Below are 21,449 nucleotides of genomic sequence, written 5' to 3'. Positions count from 1 at the left end.
TGTACATGGACACCAAGATCCCTCTGCTCTTCCACACTACCAAGTATCTGACCATTAGCCCAGTACTCCATCTTCTTGTTACTCTTACCAAAGTGAATCACTTCACACTTACCTACATTGAACTCCATTTGCCACCTTTCTGCCCAGCTCTGCAGCTTATCTATATCCCACTGTAACCTGCCACATCCTTCTTCGCTGTCCACCACTCCACCGACTTTCGTATCATCCGCAAACTTACTTACCCAGCCTTCAAGCCCCTCCTCCAGGTCATTTATAAAAATGACAAACAGCAATGGTCCAAAAACAGATCCTTGTGGAACACCGCTAGTAACGGCACTCCAAGATGAACCTTTACCATCAACTACTACTCTCTGTCTTCTTCCAGCCAGCCAATTCCTAATCCAAACCTCCAACTCACCCTCAATGCCATACCTCCGTATTTTTTGCAGTAGCCTACCATGGGGCATAGAATGCTGATACATAGAATGTGGTAGAACCAGATCAGCTACAATCTTAGTAAATGGTAGAGCAGGTTTTGTGAGGCTGAATGACATGTTCCTGGTCTTTAATCATATGTTTGTACATGCTAATTCATAGATAATTCCCAACTCCATTAACCATTATCTTGTGGTTTGTGCAGTACATTTTGTTAGATGTTTTGTATTATATCTTTAATTGCTTCTCAATCTATTTACTGTTAAACCTTTCAGTCTATTGATGCATTCAATCTTCATCTGCTTTCATCTCATATCTATAAACTGACCTCAAGTTTTTAAGATTTTTGATTGTGTTTAAGGTTCTTGTTTGTGATTGGAGTAGCTTCCTTACAGCTTATCATGAAATTCACGATTATGATCACTATTTCCCAGTGGATCCTTTGCTGTGAAATTTCCAACTCAACCTGTTTTATCACAGACTATGAGATTGAGGGAACAATATCATTGTGACTTTGGGGAAATAAAACAGATGACAAATTGCCAAGCTAAATAGCAATCCATTCGGCTAGGATCCATCCATGCGCTGCACAATCTATTTCTCAGGATCTCTCAGCATGTAGCCAATTTAGATTCAGGTGCTGATTGTTGTTTGATTACGCCACAGCATCACAGGATTTCTCATCTTTTAATTCTGTCAGTAGGTGTCCTGTAAGATGGCCCTCCAGGCCCGAAAGGAGTGACGTGTCTGGAAATATATCCAAGTGGGTACAAGTGCATTGGAGTTATTCCTAAAACTGTTGTTTCCTTTGAGTTGATCGGAAATTAAGTTATGTCAAGTTAGTTCTTGACAGGTCATTTTCTGGCCCTTCCGTGAGATTCAGAGAATGGGCTTCTCAACAGGAATTGCTCTTTCGTTCCTCCTTCCTTCCATCTTGGTCCAAACCACATTGAGTAATGAATAGACAGCTGGGATGTCAGGATGCACAGAGTTAGATGGTTCCCTCTTAGTGTCCTGTTTATATTCACAGAGGGGCATCCAATAACCATACAGAACAGACACAGGTATTGAAACAGATTTGTGACAATGATTAAAATGGCAGTTATAGCTTAAACTGCAAGAAGATTTGCGCTTACCACCAATAGGCCTTTCTCATCACCTGGTTTCCTTACATTATACACTTACTTCAAGTTACATGCCCCTCATGTTATGAACTACCCACTCCTATTACTTATTCACCCCTTCTTACCCCCTCACATTGCATACTCCCTATTCACTGATGAACAGGCTCACTCGCACACAGATGGTTACCTGAGGTCCGAGAGTTTGAACGCTGAACTGCCTTATCTCGCTGTTTGTATGGAAAGCGTAAAGCTGTGTCCAGCTGTTTGAAGCTTTCTTTCAGAGAGTGGGTCTGGTAATACTCTACCAGCTCCTACAATGAAATAAGTCACACCCATCATTATTGTTAAACCTCACAACACACGGCCAAGTGAAATCAAGAAAACTTTGACTTTGTCCCCGGCTCACATTTCCCCAGTTTCTCAAAATCCCATCTATAATCCAGCATGGCCCAATTATGAATGATTCAAAATCATTGCTGCACTTGCTCCTGCCTCACACCATGGTGTTTAGCATCACTGGTCAGCCCTGCCTGGTTTCCTGGCCCATGAGTCCCAGCTCCTGCTCCCTCAACCCTATTTCCATAAAACTGCTGACCACCCAATGTCTCCTCCTGGTATCTGTGTTACTGTGGAGGTGTTGTCCCTCTCATCAGCCATATCCTCAGAAAAGGCAACCCTCAATCCCCCACTGGTCTAGTGAATTACCATCTCATTATCACCGTCCTCTTCCTCTCTGTCACCCTAAGCACTGTTGTCACCTCCCAAACTATTACTATCTTTTCTGGAACTTCATGGTGAATCCCTCCAATTGAGTTTCTACAATGTTATTGGAACAATACTGCCTCTATCGAAGTCACAGATAACATTCTGTGTGGCTGTGACAAACATTCTCCACACAGACCCCCCCATTTCATCAGCCCTCCCACCACCCTCCAGACCTGTATGGGGAGGTCGCCCTTCAGTTATCTGACTCTTTATTTGACATCCAATACTGGATGAGCAGAAATTTCTTCCCATTAAATAGTGGGAAGACTGACACCATTGTTTTCAGTCACCCTTCCCAAGTTAGCGACTCTATCCCTCTCCCTGACAACAGTCTGAGGTTAAGCCTGTCTGTTTAGAACGTGAGTGTAAATCTTTTAGCCTTAGATGAGCTTCCAATCTCCTGACTGAAACCTACAGAATACGGAGAGGCCAGGGGAGAGTGGAGTGGAGAAGATATTTCTACTAGTAGGAAAGCTTAGGACCCAAAGGCATAGCCTCCAGACTGAATTGAGGTGGACTTTGTTCAGCCATTGGGTGGCGAATCTGTGGAATTCACACAGGGATGTGGAGGCCAGGTCATTGAGGGTATTTATGACAGAGATAGATAGGTTCTCGATTAGTTGAGGATCAAGGGTTACAGGGAGAAGGCAGGAGAATGGGGTTGAGAAACATATTATCTTAGATTAGATTAGATTAGATTACTTAAAGTGTAGAAACAGTTCCTTCGGCCCAACAAGTCCACACCAACCCTTTCAAAGCGCGACCCACCCAGACCCATTCCCCTACATTTACCCCTGCACCTAACACTATGGGACAATTTAGCGTGGCCCATTCACCTAACCTGCACATTTTTGGATTGCGGGAGGAAACCAGAGCACCTGGAGGAAACCCACGCAGACACGGGGAGAACGTGCAAACTCCACACAGCCAGTCGCCTGAGGCGGGAATTGAACCCAGGTCTCTGGCGCTGAGGGGCAGCAGTGCTAACCACTGAGCCACCGTGCCGCACATCAGCCATGATTGAAGGGCAAAGCAAACGTGATAGAATAATTGGTCTAATTCTGCTAGGCCCCCACCCGCAGTCTATAACATTGCCCAACCTCTCCCTTGTCTCAGTTTTATGTTAAAGCCCTCATTCAAGAGTTTGTTAAATGGAGACTGCAGCATTGCAATGGCTGCTTCTCACATGCTCCCATCTGTAAACAAGAAGTCTTCCAAAGTGCTGCTGCTCCTAGCTGGCCTCAAACTGTCCAGTTGCCCCTGTGTTCACTTTCCTGTAGCCCCTGTCCTTGCTGTCCAGTTGCCCCTGTGCTCGCTGTCCTGTTTTCCCTGCCCTCACTGTGCTCACAGTCCTGTTTTCCCTGCCCTCACTGTGCTCACAGTCCTGTTTTCCCTGCCCTCACTGTGCTCACAGTCCTGTGTCCCCTGCCCTCACTGTGCTCACAGTCCTGTGTCCCCTGCCCTCACTGTGCTCACAGTCCTGTGTCCCCTGCCCTCACCCTCCTGGTCTCCCCTGCCCTCACCCTCCTGGTCTCCCCTGCCCTCACCCTCCTGGTCTCCCCTGCCCTCACCCTCCTGGTCTCCCCTGCCCTCACCCTCCTGGTCTCCCCTGCCCTCACCCTCCTGGTCTCCCCTGCCCTCACCCTCCTGGTCTCCCCTGCCCTCACCCTCCTGGTCTCCCCTGCCCTCACCCTCCTGGTCTCCCCTGCCCTCACCCTCCTGGTCTCCCCTGCCCTCACCCTCCTGGTCTCCCCTGCCCTCACCCTCCTGGTCTCCCCTGCCCTCACCCTCCTGGTCTCCCCTGCCCTCACCCTCCTGGTCTCCCCTGCCCTCACTCTCCTGGTTTCCCCTGCCCTCACTCTCCTGGTTTCCCCTGCCCTCACTCTCCTGGTTTCCCCTGCCCTCACTCTCCTGGTTTCCCCTGCCCTCACTCTCCTGGTTTCCCCTGCCCTCACTCTCCTGGTTTCCCCTGCCCTCACTCTCCTGGTTTCCCCTGCCCTCACTCTCCTGGTTTCCCCTGCCCTCACTCTCCTGGTTTCCCCTGCCCTCACTCTCCTGGTTTCCCCTGCCCTCACTCTCCTGGTTTCCCCTGCCCTCACTCTCCTGGTTTCCCCTGCCCTCACCAACTGGTTTCCCCTGCCCTCACCAACTGGTTTCCCCTGCCCTCACCAACTGGTTTCCCCTGCCCTCACCGTCCTGGTTTCCCCTGCCCTCACCGTCCTGTTTCCCCTGTGCTCACCTGTGAGAGGTATAGACAGGGTGGATAGCAAGAAGCTTTTTCCCAGAGTGGGGACTCAATTACTAGGGGTCATGAGTTCAAGGTGAGAGGGGAAATGATTAAGGGAGATATGTGTGGTAAGGTCTTTATGCAGAGGATGGTGGGGGTCTGGAATGCGTTGCCAGCGGATGTGGTGGAGGTGGGCACAATAGCTCCATTTAATATGTATCTGGACAGATACATGAATGGGCAGGGAGCAAAGGGATACAGACCCTTAGAAAATAGATAACTGGTTTAGAGAGGATCTGGATCAGCGCAGGTTTGGAGGACCCAAGAGTCTGTTCCTGTGCTAGAATTTTCTTCTTCTTTGAACCCAGGCACTGACTCAGAAGGTCTCCTACATACCCTATAGGATCCCAGGACTCTACCCTGGAATGACTGTCCTCCAATGGGTTCCCAGTTCTTCGTCCCTGATGGTGCAGTTTACTTCAGACCTTCCAAAACTGGTCTCCATGATGTCGGACAGAACACAAATAAACATAATTCCACACAGGATAACACCTCCACCCAGCACATATCTGAGCCCTGCTATGTTCCGATAGTCTGAATGACAAGACTAACAAGAACTTTCCATGTCCTCTCTTCCTTAGCTATGGGAATGGAGATTTCAGCTCAGTTCCTGTTCCCAGTCTGTCACTCCCATGTACTTCACGTGATGTCACTATATAGACAATAGACAATAGGTGCAGGAGTAGGCCATTCTGCCCTTCGAGCCTGCACCACCATTCAATATGATCATGGCTGATCATCCTTAATCAGTATCCTGATCCTGCCTTATCTCCATAACCCGTGATTCCACTATCCTTGAGAGCTCTATCCAACTCTTTCTTAAATGAATCCAGAGACTGGGCCTCCACTGCCCTCTGGGGCAGAGCATTCCACACAGCCACCACTCTCTGGGTGAAAAAGTTTCTCCTCATCTCTGTCCTAAATGGTCTACCCCATATTTTTAAGCTGTGTCCTCTGCTTCGGCACTCACCCATCAGCGGAAACATGTTTCCTGCCTCCAGAGTGTCCAATCTTTTAATAATCTTACATGTCTCAATCAGATCCCCTCTCAGTCTTCTAAACTCAAGGGTATACAAGCCCAGTCGCTCTAGTCTTTCAGTGTAAGGTAATCCCCTAATTCCAGGAATTGACCTCGTGAACCTACGCTGCACTCCCTCAATAGCCAGAATGTCTTTCCTCAAATTTGGAGACCAGAACTGCACACAGTACTCAAGTGTGGTCTCACCAGGGCCCTGTACAGCTGCAGAAGAACCTCTTTGCTTCTATACTCAATCCCTCTTGTTATGAAGGCCAGCATGCTATTAGCCTTCTTCACTACCTGCTGTACCTGCATGCTTGCCTTCATCGGCTGGTGTACAAGAACACCCAGATCTCTCTGTACTGCCCCTTTACCTAAATTGATTCCATTGAGGTAGTAATTGCCTTCCTGTTCTTGCCACCAAAGTGGATAACCATACATTTATCCACATTAAACTGCATCTGCCATGCATCTGACCACTCACCTAACCTCTCCAGGTCACCCTGTAATCTCCTAACATCCTCCTCACATTTCACCCTGCCACCCAGCTTAGTATCATGAGCAAATTTGCTAATGTTATTACTAATACCATCTTCTATATCATTAACATATATTGTAAAAAGCTGCGGTCCCAGCACTGATCCCTGCAGTACCCACTGGTCACTGCCTGCCATTTCGAAATGGAGCCATTTATCACTACTCTTTGTTTCCTGTCAGCCAACCAACTTTCAATCCAACTTTGCCCCCAATACCATGCGCCCTAATTTTGCTCACTAACCTCATATGTGGGATTTATCAAAAGCTTTCTGAAAGTCCAGGTACACTACATCTACTGGATCTCCCTCGTCCATCTTCAGAGTTACATCCTCAAAAAAGTCCAGAAGATTAGTCAAGCATGATTTCCCCTTCATAAATCCATGCTGACTCTGACCTATCCTGTTACTACTATCCAGATGTGTCGTAATTTCATCCTTTATAATAGACTCCAGCATCTTTCCCACAACTGAGGTCAGACTAACTGGTCTATAATTTCCTGCTTTCTCTCTCCCACCTTTCTTAAAAAGTGGTACAACATTAGCCACCCTCCAATCCGCAGGAACTGATCCCGAATCTATCGAACTCTGGAAAATAATCACCAACGCATCCACGATTTCTCGAGCCACCTCCTTCAGTACTGTGGGATGTAGACCATCAGGCCCCGGGGACTTATCAACCTTCAGACCTAACAGTCTCTCCAACACCATTTCCTGGCAAATATAAATTCCCTTCAGTTCAGGTCCTTCAGCCACTGTTACCTCAGGGAGATTGCTTATGTCTTCCCCAGTGAACATAGATCTGAAGTACCAATTCAATTAGATTAGATTAGATTACTTACAGTATGGAAACAGGCCCTTCAGCCCAACAAGTCCACACCGACCCGCCGAAGCGCAACCCACCCAGACCCATTCCCCTACATTTACCCCTTCACCTAACACTATGGGCAATTTAGCGTGGCCAATTCACCTAACCTGCACATTTTTGGAATGTGGGAGGAAACCGGAGCACCCAGAGGAAACCCACGCAGACATGGGGAGAATGTGCAAACTCCACACAGTCAGTCGCCTGAGGCGGGAATTGAACCCTGGTCTCTGGCGCTGTGCAATGCTAACCACTGTGCTACTGTGCCACCCAATTCTTCTGCCATTTCTTTGTTCCCTGTAATATCTTCCCCTGTTTCTGTCTTCAAGGGCCCAATTTTAGTCTTAACCATTTTTTTGCCTTTCACATACCTAAAAAAGCTTTTACTATCCTCCTTTATATTTTTGGCCAGTTTACCTTCATACCTCATTTTTTCTCTGTGTATTTCCTTCTTAGTAATCCTATGGTGGAATGGTCTGGTCACATACTCCAGGCTCCAAAATGTAGGAAAGTCACTTTGAGAAAAGATAGCAAAGGGGACATCTGGAAAACAGGTCAAGGAAAAGGAAACATACCAGGAGACTCTCAAATTTCTTGGCCTCAGTGATGTGAATCCAATTGTCCTTCTCCACCACCTTAATGTGCTTTACCTCGTCATTAAACCTGTGGAGACAGCATCATCAGACTGTCAAGTGGCGCAAAAACTAAATAATAAAATCATAAATAATATGATAAATTTAACAAATGAGATTACACATTAGGTTGAGGGGCACTGTAAATTACTTTTAAATCATCAGCCACAAATTAATCCATGACACATGAATTAGTTAAGGGAAGGTTGTATCTGATTTGATTCTATATTTTAAGGATGTAACCAGGAAGTTCATTGAGGGGGTGTGCTTGATATATTCTACAAGGCCTTTGGGAAGGTTTTCAACAAAAGCACCTGCACCGTGGTCGGATCAGTCAGTTAAAAACTCACAGAATCTCAGGACAAGTATCAAATTGAATCTAAAATTGGCTCAGTGGCAGAAGACAAATTGATAGTACGAGAGGAGGCTGGCAGCGAACAAAAAAGGAATCCAAACGTTGATGCCTTGAAAAATCCCTTCAAAAGCAGGATTTGACTTCCATTCCAAATATACAAGTGAAAGGTTGGTGTGAGTGTGAGTACTCACCGTTTTGAAACACCATCAGCATTCTACACGTGTTTTAAACTCCCACACACCTTCATAAGCAGCCCACATCACCCCATTGGTCCCTTGCAGTGGGTTGGAGGGTACCAGTAATAAAAAATGCATTTGTGGAATGAAAAACTGAGACTGAGACTAACTTCTCAATCCAACAGAGCAGCCCTTGTGAGAGAAGGGGGATTAACTTGGATCCCCTGTACCTGCAAAATCATGATTATTAGAACTGGAAAAGCAGGGTGGTCTTAAACAGAGTTGACTTGTATGTCACAACTGACAGTAACGAGTATAGGGTAGTAAAAAGGAGGGCTGGGGCCAATTAGGTACTAAAAACACACTGGATGCAGAGAGCATTACTGAGACACTAAACTGAATGCACTGGTAATATTTCTTTCTTGGTAGACATCAATGCAATGTCATGGTGAAAGAGGAGGTCATCGAGACAGTGTGGATTAACAACTGGTGAAAGAGGAGGAACGAGAAAGGCTGGCTGTACGGAGGGTTGGTGAGTCACTCGGTCTGGATTAGATAGATCTGAGATTTTGAAAAAAAAAGGTCAAGAAAGCTAGAAACTCCAGGTTAAACAGTTTAAACTGGCTGGTAGGAAAACTTCTTAAAACAATAATCAGGAACAAAGCTCAGTCACTTAGACAAATGTAAATTAATTCAGGAAAGGCAGAACAATTTGTTACAGACAAAAGGTGTTCAATAAAATTGAGATTTTTAACAAGGCAACAGGTAAAGATAATGCAGTTAATATTGTGAATATGGAAGAGGGACAAGGATAAGGGATTGGCCAAGTGAAAGGAAACAGAGCACTAGTGAGGGATTTTTTTTGACCTGGAGATAGGTTTAAAATAGAGAGTCTTCAGGGTCAGCATTAGGACCCCTGCTTTTCCAGATGCATATTAATACCTTAGACTGAGCTACACAGGGCAAAATTCCTAAATCATTAGATAACACTAAGTTTGGAAATCTTGTGAACTGTTAAAGCATGTGAACTAACTCCACAGAGACCAGTATCCCATCACCAAGTCACCCTTCATTTACACGTGGGAAGTCCTTGATCCTGGTACTGCCTCATCAGAATCTCTGACGCGCCTTTGTCAGCCAAGGCTCCCTGACTGGACCAGATTAACAGCCCCAATCAGAGAACTCATATTCTATGAAGTTCACCAGGCTGCCCTCATTACAATCATTACAGGATCGTGGTAGACTTCAGGAGGACATAGATAGGGCATGGAAGGGACAGATGAAATTCGATGTGCAGACGTGAAATATTCCAATGTGAAAGGAAATTGTAGGAAATTGCAATATAAAATAAAGGATACAATTTTAAAAGGAGTGGAACAGCTTTATGTGTGCTCAGGGGGCAGGGCTGGTCGAGATTGTGGTTAATAAAGCATATAGGATCCTGGGGTTTGTAAACAGAAGCACAGAGTGTGGTGTAACCATTAATTCAGGGCACTTAATTTTAAGGTGGCTGGGAAGGCAGGTGAGAGGGCACAGAAAATATTCATAAAAATATTTCCAGGGATGAACAGCTTCAGCTACATGGATAGATTGGAGAAGCTGGGATTGTTGTCCAAGGAGAAGGCTGAGAGGAGAATTGATAGAGACATTCAAAATAATTGAGGGACTGGACAGAGAGAATCTGCTCCCATTAGCAACAGGACAAAAAAAACCAGAGAAAACAGATTCAAGGTGATTGACAAAAGCAGCAAAGCTGACAGGAGGACAGCCTCTCCTACAGTGAGGTAGTTAGAATTTGGAACACCCTACCTGGGTGTGTGCTGGAGGAAGGTTCAGTCTTGGGTGTGCTTAAGGGAAGTGGACAGCTATCTAAAGGCACACAGAGCAAGGCTCCAGGAGTGAGCTATTCAGATAATGGCTGTTGCAGAGTCAGGAAGGACTCAAAGCTCCCCAAATGCTGAAACAATTCCATAATTCTAATTTTTCAAGGCTGTTGCCAAGAATGGAGAATTTTAAAGATAAAATAAAGATTGGATTTGGAACAGAGGGGATTGAAGGGTGATTGAGTGGAAATATATACAATTGAGGGACTGAAAAGAGAGGAGTGAAAGATCCCAATTTCGATAGGAGAAGGGTCAATAAGCAGGAGCTGAGACTGAAAGTAATTGGCAGAAGGATGAGTGGAAAGTTGCAGAGACATCTTTTCCCTCACAACAAGAAAGGATGAAGTCTGAAAAGGATAGCAGACACAGGAACATCCGAGATACTTAAAAACAAAAATATCTGGATGTGTTGTGAGGTGCTCTAACCAATAGGAATTACTGACCTAGGGCTAGAATTGAGATTTATACAGCTCCAACACAGATGTGATAGACTGAATGGCCTCTAGTGCCTTCGAAAAATTCCTTGTTTCCACATTTTCCTGCATTACTAAGAGTAATTGAGCAATGAGGTGACCCAGTTCACACAAAATTATGTTTGTTCCCAATAAGGTGACAAACCAGCTCGGATCCAGCCACTGGACTTTGTAAAAATACCATGTACTGGTCACCAACCTAATACTAATGGCGAATCTTTCAGCCTCTGCTGTGCGCTCACGGATAAGGTACGTGCCAGAAATGTGAGTTTTTAGAAGGTTGTCGGCCTGACCACGCTCCAGGTTACCCGCAAACCTACGGAGGAAGAAGATTAAACAAAAATAGTAAAGGCTGAAAATCTGAAAACAAAATTCATTCAATGTGTTCAGCAGCATCTACAGAGAGAAAAACGGAATGAATGCTTCAGGTCTGTAACTTTTCTTCAGAACTGAAACAGAAATGCTGGAGCTAATCTGACAATCTCCTCCTTGTTAATCTGGCCTGTCCTGGGAGTGGTGAATGGGGACAGTGTAGAGAGAGCTTTACGCTGTATCTAACCCCATGCTGCCCCTGTCCACATCAAAGAGAACAAAGAACAAAAAACAAAGAAAATTTACAGCCCAGGAACAGGCCCTTTGGCCCTCCAAGCCTGAGCCGATCCAAATGTACTGTCTAAACTTGTCGGTCAATTCCTAAGCATCTGTATCCCTCTGCTCCCCACCTACTCATGCATCTGTCCAGACGCATCTTAAATGAATCTACCGTGCCTGCCTCTACCACCTCTGCTGGTAATGTGTTCCAGGCTCCTTCCATCTTCTGTGTGAAGTACTTGCCGCGTGTATCCCTCTTAAACCTTTCACCTTGAAAGCGTGACCTCTCATTATTGAATCCCTCACCCTGGGAAAAAACTTATCTCTATCCACCCTGTCTATACCCTTCAGGATTTTGTAAACCTCAATCAGGTCCCCTCTCAATCTCCTTTTTTCTCATGAAAATAAACCTAATCTACTCAAACTCTCTTCATAGCTAGCACCTTCCATACCAGGCAATATCCTCGTAAACCTTCTCTCCAAAGCGTCCACATCCTTTTGGTAATGTGGCGACCAGAACTGTACACAGTATTCTAAATGCGGCCAAACCAATGTCTTGTCCAATTTTAACATGACTTGCCAGCTCTCATACTCAATACCCCGTCCAATGAAGGCAAGCATACTATATGCCTTCTTGACCACTCTATCCACTTGTGCAGCAACCTTCAGGGTACAATGGACCTGCACTCCCAGATCTCTCTGCTCATCAACTCTTCCATTCGCAGTATAGTTTGCTCCAGAATTAGACTTCTCAAAATGCATCACCTCACATTTGCAGAGTAGAGATACCTTTACTCTGTATCTAACCCTGCACTGTCTCTGTGCTGGGAGTTTGATGGGGACAGTGTACACAGTTACTCTGTATCTAACCCCATACTGTCTCTGTGCAAGGAGTGTTTGATGGGGACATGGTGGAAGGAATTAATTGTGTACCTAACTCTGCAAGGGGAAGGGTGATGCACAGGAATCTGGAGTCCCAGACACAGGTTGAATCCCATCATGACAGACAGAGAAATTTCAATTCAATAACAATGTTGTTGATTGTGGTGACCACAAACCACGGTTAATGTGGGGTGGGGTGGGGTGGGGTGGGGTGGGGTGGGGGGGACAGTGTAGATTGAGCTTTACCCTGTATCTAACCCCGTGCTGTATAGTGTCTATAGTGTAGAGGGAGCTTTACCCTGTATCTAACCCCCTGTCTGAGAATGTATGATGTGGACAGTGTAGAGAGAGCTTTACCCTGTATCTAACCCCATGCTGTATAGTGTCTGATGGAGCCTCACCCTCATGTGAAACCCTGTAGGGGGTGTATGGTGAGATGCTTCCTCTGTCCAAGACTTACCATGGGTAGGTGCTGTAGTCAGGTCCTTTTGAAGGTGGTTTAATAAAATGCTAAAAGGGGAAAGAAAGATTCTTTTGTTAGTGAGCGATTTCAACCAGAAAACCTGGGATCAAAGTATTCAGCCAAACAGGTACCAAGCTCAGGAGAACAGAGCTGATGTAAATAGGGCAGAAATTACACAGTCATTGTGAAGCATTCCAGAAACTAACCACTCACCACTCAAAAAGCCTTTCCTTCGTGTTGTAATTGTCTCTTTTGCTAATCACCTTAAAACTGATCCCCCCTCATGCTTGATCCGGCCACCACTGGGAATTCTGTCCAGTCCCTTCATGATTTTGACTTCTATCATTCTCCTCTCAACGTTCTATTCTCCAAGGACAACAATTCCAATTCCTCCAAAACATTCCAGACAGCTGACGTCCCTCGACCCTGGAATTATATTTGCGGACGTCTTCTGCAGTCTATTCTATGAAACCAATCCTTCTTAAAAGGGCAGTGCCCAGAGCTGTACCCACTCCTCCATCTGAAGTGAGCTCATGTCTTATAAAAGTTCAACAGTTTATCTCCTTAAACCTGGACTCACTGGCCAGATTTGAAAAGCTATGTGTGTGGTATATGCTTTACTAACTACAGTCTCAATCCTGTCACCTTCAATGATTTGTGCAGAAATACACCTCGATCCTTCTGCTCTGTACCACACCTTTCATTAGCACTACCCCTTCTCAGTGTTCCAACTAAAATGTGCTCCCCCCCAAACACGTCTCCACTGTTCTCCACCATTGAGGTTTGCCTGATGGGTGAGAACTTGCTGAGCTTATCCTTACACACCTTACAATAAAATCTCAGTGCATCTGATCCAGTCATGGTGGTTTTACTTTTACTACACCCATTAGAACTGGGCTTTTTACACTATCCCTCCTGGTCCTTCAATTAAATACCAGCTTGCACTTGCACATGCATTTCATAAACCTGTATGTCTTCCAGGAGTTTATCACTATCCTATTCACAAATTTTTAAATGGTGCCCCTTGAATGGTCAGCAAACTGCATCAAATTAAGCAGAATTCCTCCTTGCAACCCCAATGGAACTCCACTGTAGACCTCTCTCCATCCAGGAAACAGCTGGTCATCACTGCTCACTGGTTTATGTGGGACTGACTCTCTGATTTCAGGGCCTAACCTGTTCTCAAGTCTGGGCTGGGGTAACTTACCAAATGCCTTTTGAAAGTCCATATAGACCACAACAATCGCATCATTCTCACTAACGCACTTTGTTATCTCTTCACAAAATTCAAACATGATTAGCCCTGAAAAAAAAAGCTGCCATTCCTGAATTGAACTATTTAAATTCAACTGACTTAATTTTGTCTCATGTTATTGGTTTCTGACAGTTTTCTGCCACCAAGTTTAAACTGACTGGCTTATCTTTATGTATTTTTTGTGAGTAAATGATTCTCCAATGTTTGACTGAGAACAACAGAATCCTTGACCACACTGACTGATCTTGACAAGAAGGTGTTACAGACCTGGCCAGACCCCCCTCAAAACATTTCAAGGAAGTAGCCCAAATCCTAACTTTGGTTGTAAGCAGATGTACAGTGGATATTTCAGGAGAGATACAGCTGGTCAAACCACTTAGTTTTAAGCAAAACAGAATTTATTTACAAGATTACCAAATAAAACACAAAACAAAACAGAACACAAGATAGAATAACTCAACCTATCCAAACACCCAACAAACTACCCCAACTTAAAGATGCTGTTCCAAATACACGGTGCTGCCATCTGGCTTCCCGGTACTTTTCCTAACCCACCAACACTTGGACCACACGAGGCAGGACTCCTATGTGTGAATCAGCTATGTCATGAGCAAGGACAAATTGTATTCTTGGAGTTGAGAGTTTGTCCAGTACTCCTACCACTAATTCTGCACTCTTCACTGGAGACTCTAACCTTACTTTACATAGTTGAGTGCTTCTTGTCTAACTGTGAATTCCCATTACTAGTACCTTTTCTGGCAATAGTCCTTCAGAGGTATATATCTCATCATCTTTCAACATCATAGATTGAGAGGATCCTGTATCTTTTAATATTATGACCTCTTTACCTGCTGCTCTTGGCCCATGCAAGTAAACTTTACCTTCTCAGGTATATGCTTTAAGAAAATCTGGCACTTCCTCCTTAACCACCCTCTGACCAGGTTGTGCATTCTGGTGCAGCTTTCTAGCCTCCACTGTACTTTCTGTTACCATTCCAACAAAATTCATTGGCTTATCCTGTTTTCCAACATCTGGTTCCCAGTGCTTTTCCTAACCCAACAACACTGATTTCATGTGGCCTACTTTATTGCAGTGAAAACACCAAGAGTTTTAACTTCTCTGTCCCCTTCAAGGGTTTCCTTTTTACCCTGTGGTAACTTCTCCTTATGGTCTTCACCGAGATCTACCCATGATCTGATTGTATCTCTGTGGGTAATCCTTCCACGCAAGGATTTCTCTTTTCCCCAAATTCTATCCCTCATAGACTGAAATTGATATTGGAAGCCAAACTTTGATTTATGGACCAACTCCTAACAATCAGTCATTTCAGCTGCTAATCTTGCTGTTTTAACTCTCTGTTCTTCCACGTGAGTTCTCATTACTTCAGGAAGCAAATTTTTGAACTCCTCCAAAATAATCTTCTCTCGAAGAGTGTCATAGGTTTGCTCCATTTTTAACACACCCGAAATTACTTTGTTTGATCCTTTCAAACTCAATGTAGGTTTGACCAGGATCCTTCCTTGGATTCCTGAAACATTGTCTGTATGCTTCTGGCACAAGCTCATATGAATTTAAAATGGCTTTTGTCACCTCTCCATATGCCCGAGATAGTGATGCAAATATCTCACTAGTTCCAACTACAAGTTATATTCGAATCAACAAAACCCACGTGGTCACTAGCCACTGCATTTGTTTAGAACATAGAACAGTACAGCACAGAACAGGCCCTTTGGCCCATGATGTTGTGCCGAGACTTAATCCTAATGTAAAATATAGTAACTTAACCTACACACCCCTCAACTCACTGCTATCCATGTGCATGTCCTACAGTCGCTTAAATGATCCCAATGACTCTGCTTCCACCACCACAGCTGGCAATGCATTCTATGCATTCACAACTCTCTGCGTAAAGCTACCTTTTCAAATGAGATGGAAAATACTGTCACCTCCTTCTCATCAAATTTAGGACATGCTTGAATATATTTAAACAGTTTCTCACCAGGTATTTGGCTACCATGGTTTTGCTCATCCTCACTCAGCTTACCTTCAAGCCCTCATCTCCATCCTTTTAGGCCGCCTACTTGCGGAACATTTCAGAGAACACCTCTGGGACACCCGGACCAACCAACCCAACCACCCTGTAGCTCAACACTTCAACTCCCCCTCCCACTCCTCCAAGGACATGCAGGTCCTTGGACTCCTCCATCGCCAGACAATAGCAACACGACGGTTGGAGGAAGAGCACCTCATCTTCCGCCTAGGAACCCTCCAACCACAAGGGATGAACTCAGATTTCTCCAGTTTCCTCATTTCCCCTCCCCCCACCTTGTCTCAGTCCCAACCCTCAAACTCAGCACCACCTTCCTAACCTGCAATCTTCTTCCTGACCTCTCCGCCCCCACCCCCACTCCAGCCTATCACCCTCACCTTGACCTCCTTCCACCTATCGCATTTCCAACGCCCCTCCCCCAAGTCCCTCCTCCCTACCTTTTATCTTAGCCTGCTGGACACACTTTCCTCATTCCTGAAGAAGGGCTCATGCCCGAAACGTCGATTCTCCTGCTCCTTGGATGCTGCCTGACCTGCTGCGCGTTTCCAACAACACATTTTCAGCTTTTTTCCTGTCTAAGTGCCAATTTCTGAAGTTCAAACTCCTCCTTCTTCCTTTCCTCTTGTTTTCTCTTGTTCTTTTTGCTTTGTTAAAGTGATTTCTTCTTTTTCTCTCTCTTCTGCTTTTAATTGTAATTCAAACTGTTTCATTTCTATTGTCCCTTTCATTTTTATGCCTCGAACTCAAGCTGCTTCATTTTCAATTGAATTTTAGCCATCTCGAAAGCTTCTGATGATGTTTCCAGCAAATGTAAATGCTGAGCTATTGCTGTAATTATACCCCCTTTCCTCATGGAAGGAGGCAGCTCCAGCTCCAGCTCCAGCTGGTCAGCTAATTCCAGCAGCTTGGCCTTAACCACCTTTTACAAAACTCCCAAAGTCACTTCTTCCACTCCCAAACAATTGGGGACTGAAAGAGTGAGGGTCAGTGTGTGTGAGGGTCAGTGTGTGTGAGGGTCAGTGTGTGTGAGGGTCAGTGTGTGTGAGGGTCAGTGTGTGTGGGAGCTGTACCCCAGTGAGAGTCAGTGTGTGTGGGACTGTACCCCAGTGAGAGTCAGTGTGTGTGGGAGCTGTACCCCAGTGAGAGTCAGTGTGTGTGGGAGCTGTACCCCAGTGAGAGTCAGTGTGTGTGGGAGCTGTACCCCAGTGAGAGTCAGTGTGTGTGGGAGCTGTACCCCAGTGAGAGTCAGTGTGTGTGGGAGCTGTACCCCAGTGAGAGTCAGTGTGTGTGGGAGCTGTACCCCAGTGAGAGTCAGTGTGTGTGGCGCTGTACCCCAGTGAGAGTCAGTGTGTGTGGGTCTGTACCCCAGTGAGAGTCAGTATGTGTGGGACTGTACCCCAGTGAGAGTCAGTGTGTGTGGGAGCTGTACCCCAGTGAGAGTCAGTGTGTGTGGGAGCTGTACCCCAGTGAGAGTCAGTGTGTGTGGGAGCTGTACCCAAGCTGTGGTTGGTTTTAGACTAACCATGTAGCATTAGTCAGATTTGCCTCACATGGATAGATAACAGGTGCCTGTACAATCCCACAATTTTTCCACATAATCAACACACTATTCCATTTTCTATTTTACAAACATTCTGGATTTCTAACAACTCAATTTGCTGCTGACAGGCCCGCTACACAACGACACCAACTCCTCCCCACACCGACACACTACACGCCCCCCCCCCACTGGCACCGACACCCCCACGACCCCGTCTCCCCCCCACTACACCCCAATCCCCCCCACAGCAAGACAGCCCCACTGCCCCCCACTCCCCCCCGCACTCTGACACCCCCACACCCTGACACCCCCACACACCCCCCACACCCTGACACCCCCACACCCCGACACCCCCACACCCCCCCACACCCTGACACCCCCACACACACCCCCCACACCGACACCCCCACACACTGACACCCCCACCCCCCACCCCACCCCAACCCTGACACCCCCACACCCCGACACCCCCACACCCCCCCACACCCTGACACCCCCACACACCTCCCACACCCTGACACCCTGACACCCCCACACACCTCCCCCACACCCTGACACCCCCACACCCCCCCCACACCCTGACACCCCCACACCCCCCCCACACCCCGACACCCCCACACACCTCCCCCACACCCTGACACCCCCACACACACCCCACCCACACCCTGACACCCCCACACACCCCCCACCCACACCCTGACACCTCCACACACCCCCCACCCACACCCTGACACCTCCAAACCCCCCCACACCCACACCCTGACACCTCCAAACCTCCCCACACCCTGACACCCCCACACACACCCCCCACACCGACACCCCCACACACTGACACCCCCACCCCACCCCAACCCTGACACCCCCACACACACCCCCCCCACACACCCCCACACCCTGACACCCCCACACACACCCCCCCCACACACCCCCACACCCTGACACCCCCACACACACCCCCCCCACACCCTGACACCCCCAACACCCTGACACCCCCACACACACACCCCCCACACACCCCCCCCCCCACACCCTGACACCCCCACACACCCTGACACCCCCACACACACCCCCCCACACCCTGACACCCCCACACACATCCCCCCCACAACCCCCCACAACCCCCCACACCGCCCCACACCCTGACACCCCCCCACACCCTGACACCCCCCCACACCCTGACACCCCCACACACACACACACACCCACACCCACCCCCCCCAACACCCTGACACACACCCCCACACGCTGACCCCCCCCAACACCCTGACACACACCCCCCACACGCTGACCCCCCCCAACACCCTGACACACCCCCCCACACCCCCCACACCCTGACACCCCCACACACACCCCCCACACCCTGACACCCCCACACACACCCCCCACACCCTGACACCCCCACACACACCCTGACACCCTGACACCCCCACACACACCCCCCACACCCTGACACCCCCACACACACCCCCCACACCCTGACACCCCCACACACACCCCCCACACACACCCCCCACACCCTGACACCCCCACACACACCCCCCACACCCTGACACCCCCACACACACCCCCCACACCCTGACACCCCCACACACACCCCCCACACCCTGACACCCCCACACACACCCCCCACACCCTGACACCCCCACACATTACCTCCCCACACCCTGACACCCCCACACACACCCCCCCCACACCCTGACACCCCCACACACACCCCCCCCACACCCTGACACCCCCACACACCCCCCCCCACACCCTGACACCCCCACACACACCCCCCCACACCCTGACACCCCCACACACACACCCCACACCCTGACACACCCCCCACACACACCCACACCCTGACACCCCCCCCCACACACACCCCAACACACACACTCCCAACACACAACCCCCCCACACACACCCCCCCCACACACACCCCCCCCACACCCTGACACCCCAACACACACACCCCCCCACACCCTGACACCCCCACACACACCCCACCCACACCCTGACACCCCCACACACCCCCCCCCACACCCACCCCCCCCACACCCTGACACCCCCACACACACACCCCCCCACACCCTGACACCCCCACACACACACCCCCCCCACACCCTGACACCCCCACACACACACCCCCCCCACACCCTGACACCCCCACACACACACCCCCCCCACACCCTGACACCCCCACACACACACCCCCCCCACACCCTGACACCCCCACACACACCCCCCCACACCCTGACACCCCCACACACACACCCCCCCACACCCTGACACCCCCACACACACACACCCCCCAACACCCTGACACCCCCACACACCCCCCCCACACCCTGACACCCCCACACACACCCCCACACACCCCCACACCCCCACACACCCCCACACCCCCCGACACCCCCACACATACCCCCCACACACCCCCCACACCCCCCCCACACCCTGACACCCCCACACACACACCCCCCACACCCTGACACCCCCACACACACACCCCCCCACACCGTGACACCCCCACACACACCCCCCCACACCCTGACACCCCCACACACACCCCCCCCACACCCTGACACCCCCACACACACCCCCCCCACACCCTGACACCCCCACACACACACCCCCACACCCTGACAACACCCCCACACACACCCCCCCCACACACACCCCAACACACACACCCCCCACACACACACCCCCCACACCCTGACACCCCAACACACACACACCCCCACACCCTGACACCCCAACACACACACACCCCCACACCCTGACACCCCCACACACACCCCCCTCCACACCCTGACACCCCCCACACACACCCCCCCAACACCCTGACACCCCCACACACAACCCCCCACACCCTGACACCCCCACACACACCCCCCTCCACACCCTGACACCCCCACACACACCCCCCTCCACACCCTGACACCCCTCCCTCCACACCCCCCACACCCTGACACCCCCCCCACACACACCCCCCACACCCTGACACCCACACACCCTGACACCCCCACACACCCCCCACACCCTGACACACCCCCACACACCCCCCCCACACCCTGACACCCCCCCACACACCCCCCCCACACCCTGACACCCCAACACACACACACCCCCACACCCTGACACCCCCACACACACCCCCCTCCACACCCTGACACCCCCCCACACACCCCCCCCCCCCACACCCTGACACCCCAACACACACACACCCCCCACACCCTGACACCCCCACACACACCCCCCTCCACACCCTGACACCCCCCAACACCCCCCTCCACACCCTGACACCCCCCAACACCCCCCCCCACACCCTGACACCCCCACACACACCCCCCCCACACCCTGACACCCCCACACATACCCCCCTCCACACCCTGACACCCCCACACACACCCCCCTCCACACCCTGACACCCCCACACACACACCCCTCCACACCCTGACACCCCTACACACCCTGACACCCCCACACACCCCCCCCAACACCCTGACACCCCCCACACACACCCCCCCAACACCCTGACACCCCCACACACACCCCCCACACACCCCCCCCACACCCTGACACCCCCACACACACACCCCCCCCACACCCTGACACACACACCCCCCTCCACACCCTGACACCCCCACACACACCCCCCCCACACCCTGACACCCCCCCACACACCCCCCCACACCCCCCCACACCCTGACACCCCCCCACACCCTGACACCCCCCCACACCCACACCCCCCCACACCCTGACACCCCCCCACACACACCCCCCACACCCTGACACCCCCACACACACCCCCCCCACACACACACACCCCACACACACACACCCCACACACACACCCCCACACCCTGACACCCCCCCACACACCCCCCCACACCCTGACACCCCACACACACCCCCCCCACACACCCCCCCCACACCCTGACACCCCCACACACACCCCCCCACACACCCCCCCCACACCCTGACACCCCCACACACACCCCCCCCACACCCTGACACCCCCCCACACACCCCCCACACACCCCCCAGCACACCCCCCACACACCCCCCCCACACCCTGACACCCCCCCACACACCCCCCCCACACCCTGACACCCCCCCACACACCCCCCC

At 49.8% G+C, this 21,449-nt stretch overlaps 1 protein-coding gene across 7 annotated transcripts in view; it reads right to left on the bottom strand.

Moving 5' to 3' along the window:
- vav2 (vav 2 guanine nucleotide exchange factor) overlaps window positions 1-21,449 on the bottom strand; it is a 190,432-nt gene that overhangs the window by 17,867 nt on the left and 151,116 nt on the right. For 6 of the 7 annotated variants that reach the window (XM_072566125.1, XM_072566126.1, XM_072566128.1 and 3 more), the window contains 4 exons: window positions 12,480-12,529; window positions 10,746-10,862; window positions 7,603-7,690; window positions 1,747-1,870 (listed from right to left, as the gene is read on the bottom strand). In XM_072566125.1, the coding sequence (XP_072422226.1) occupies window positions 1,747-1,870; window positions 7,603-7,690; window positions 10,746-10,862; window positions 12,480-12,529 (379 nt within the window). The remainder of the gene's footprint in view (window positions 1-1,746; window positions 1,871-7,602; window positions 7,691-10,745; window positions 10,863-12,479; window positions 12,530-21,449) is intronic. The other variant, XR_011956135.1, reaches the window with a different exon arrangement.

This window comes from Chiloscyllium punctatum, chromosome 49, assembly GCF_047496795.1.
Source record: "Chiloscyllium punctatum isolate Juve2018m chromosome 49, sChiPun1.3, whole genome shotgun sequence".
In the NCBI taxonomy this organism is placed as follows: Eukaryota; Metazoa; Chordata; class Chondrichthyes; order Orectolobiformes; family Hemiscylliidae; genus Chiloscyllium; species Chiloscyllium punctatum.
This window is presented reverse-complemented; position numbering and strand designations above follow the sequence as displayed.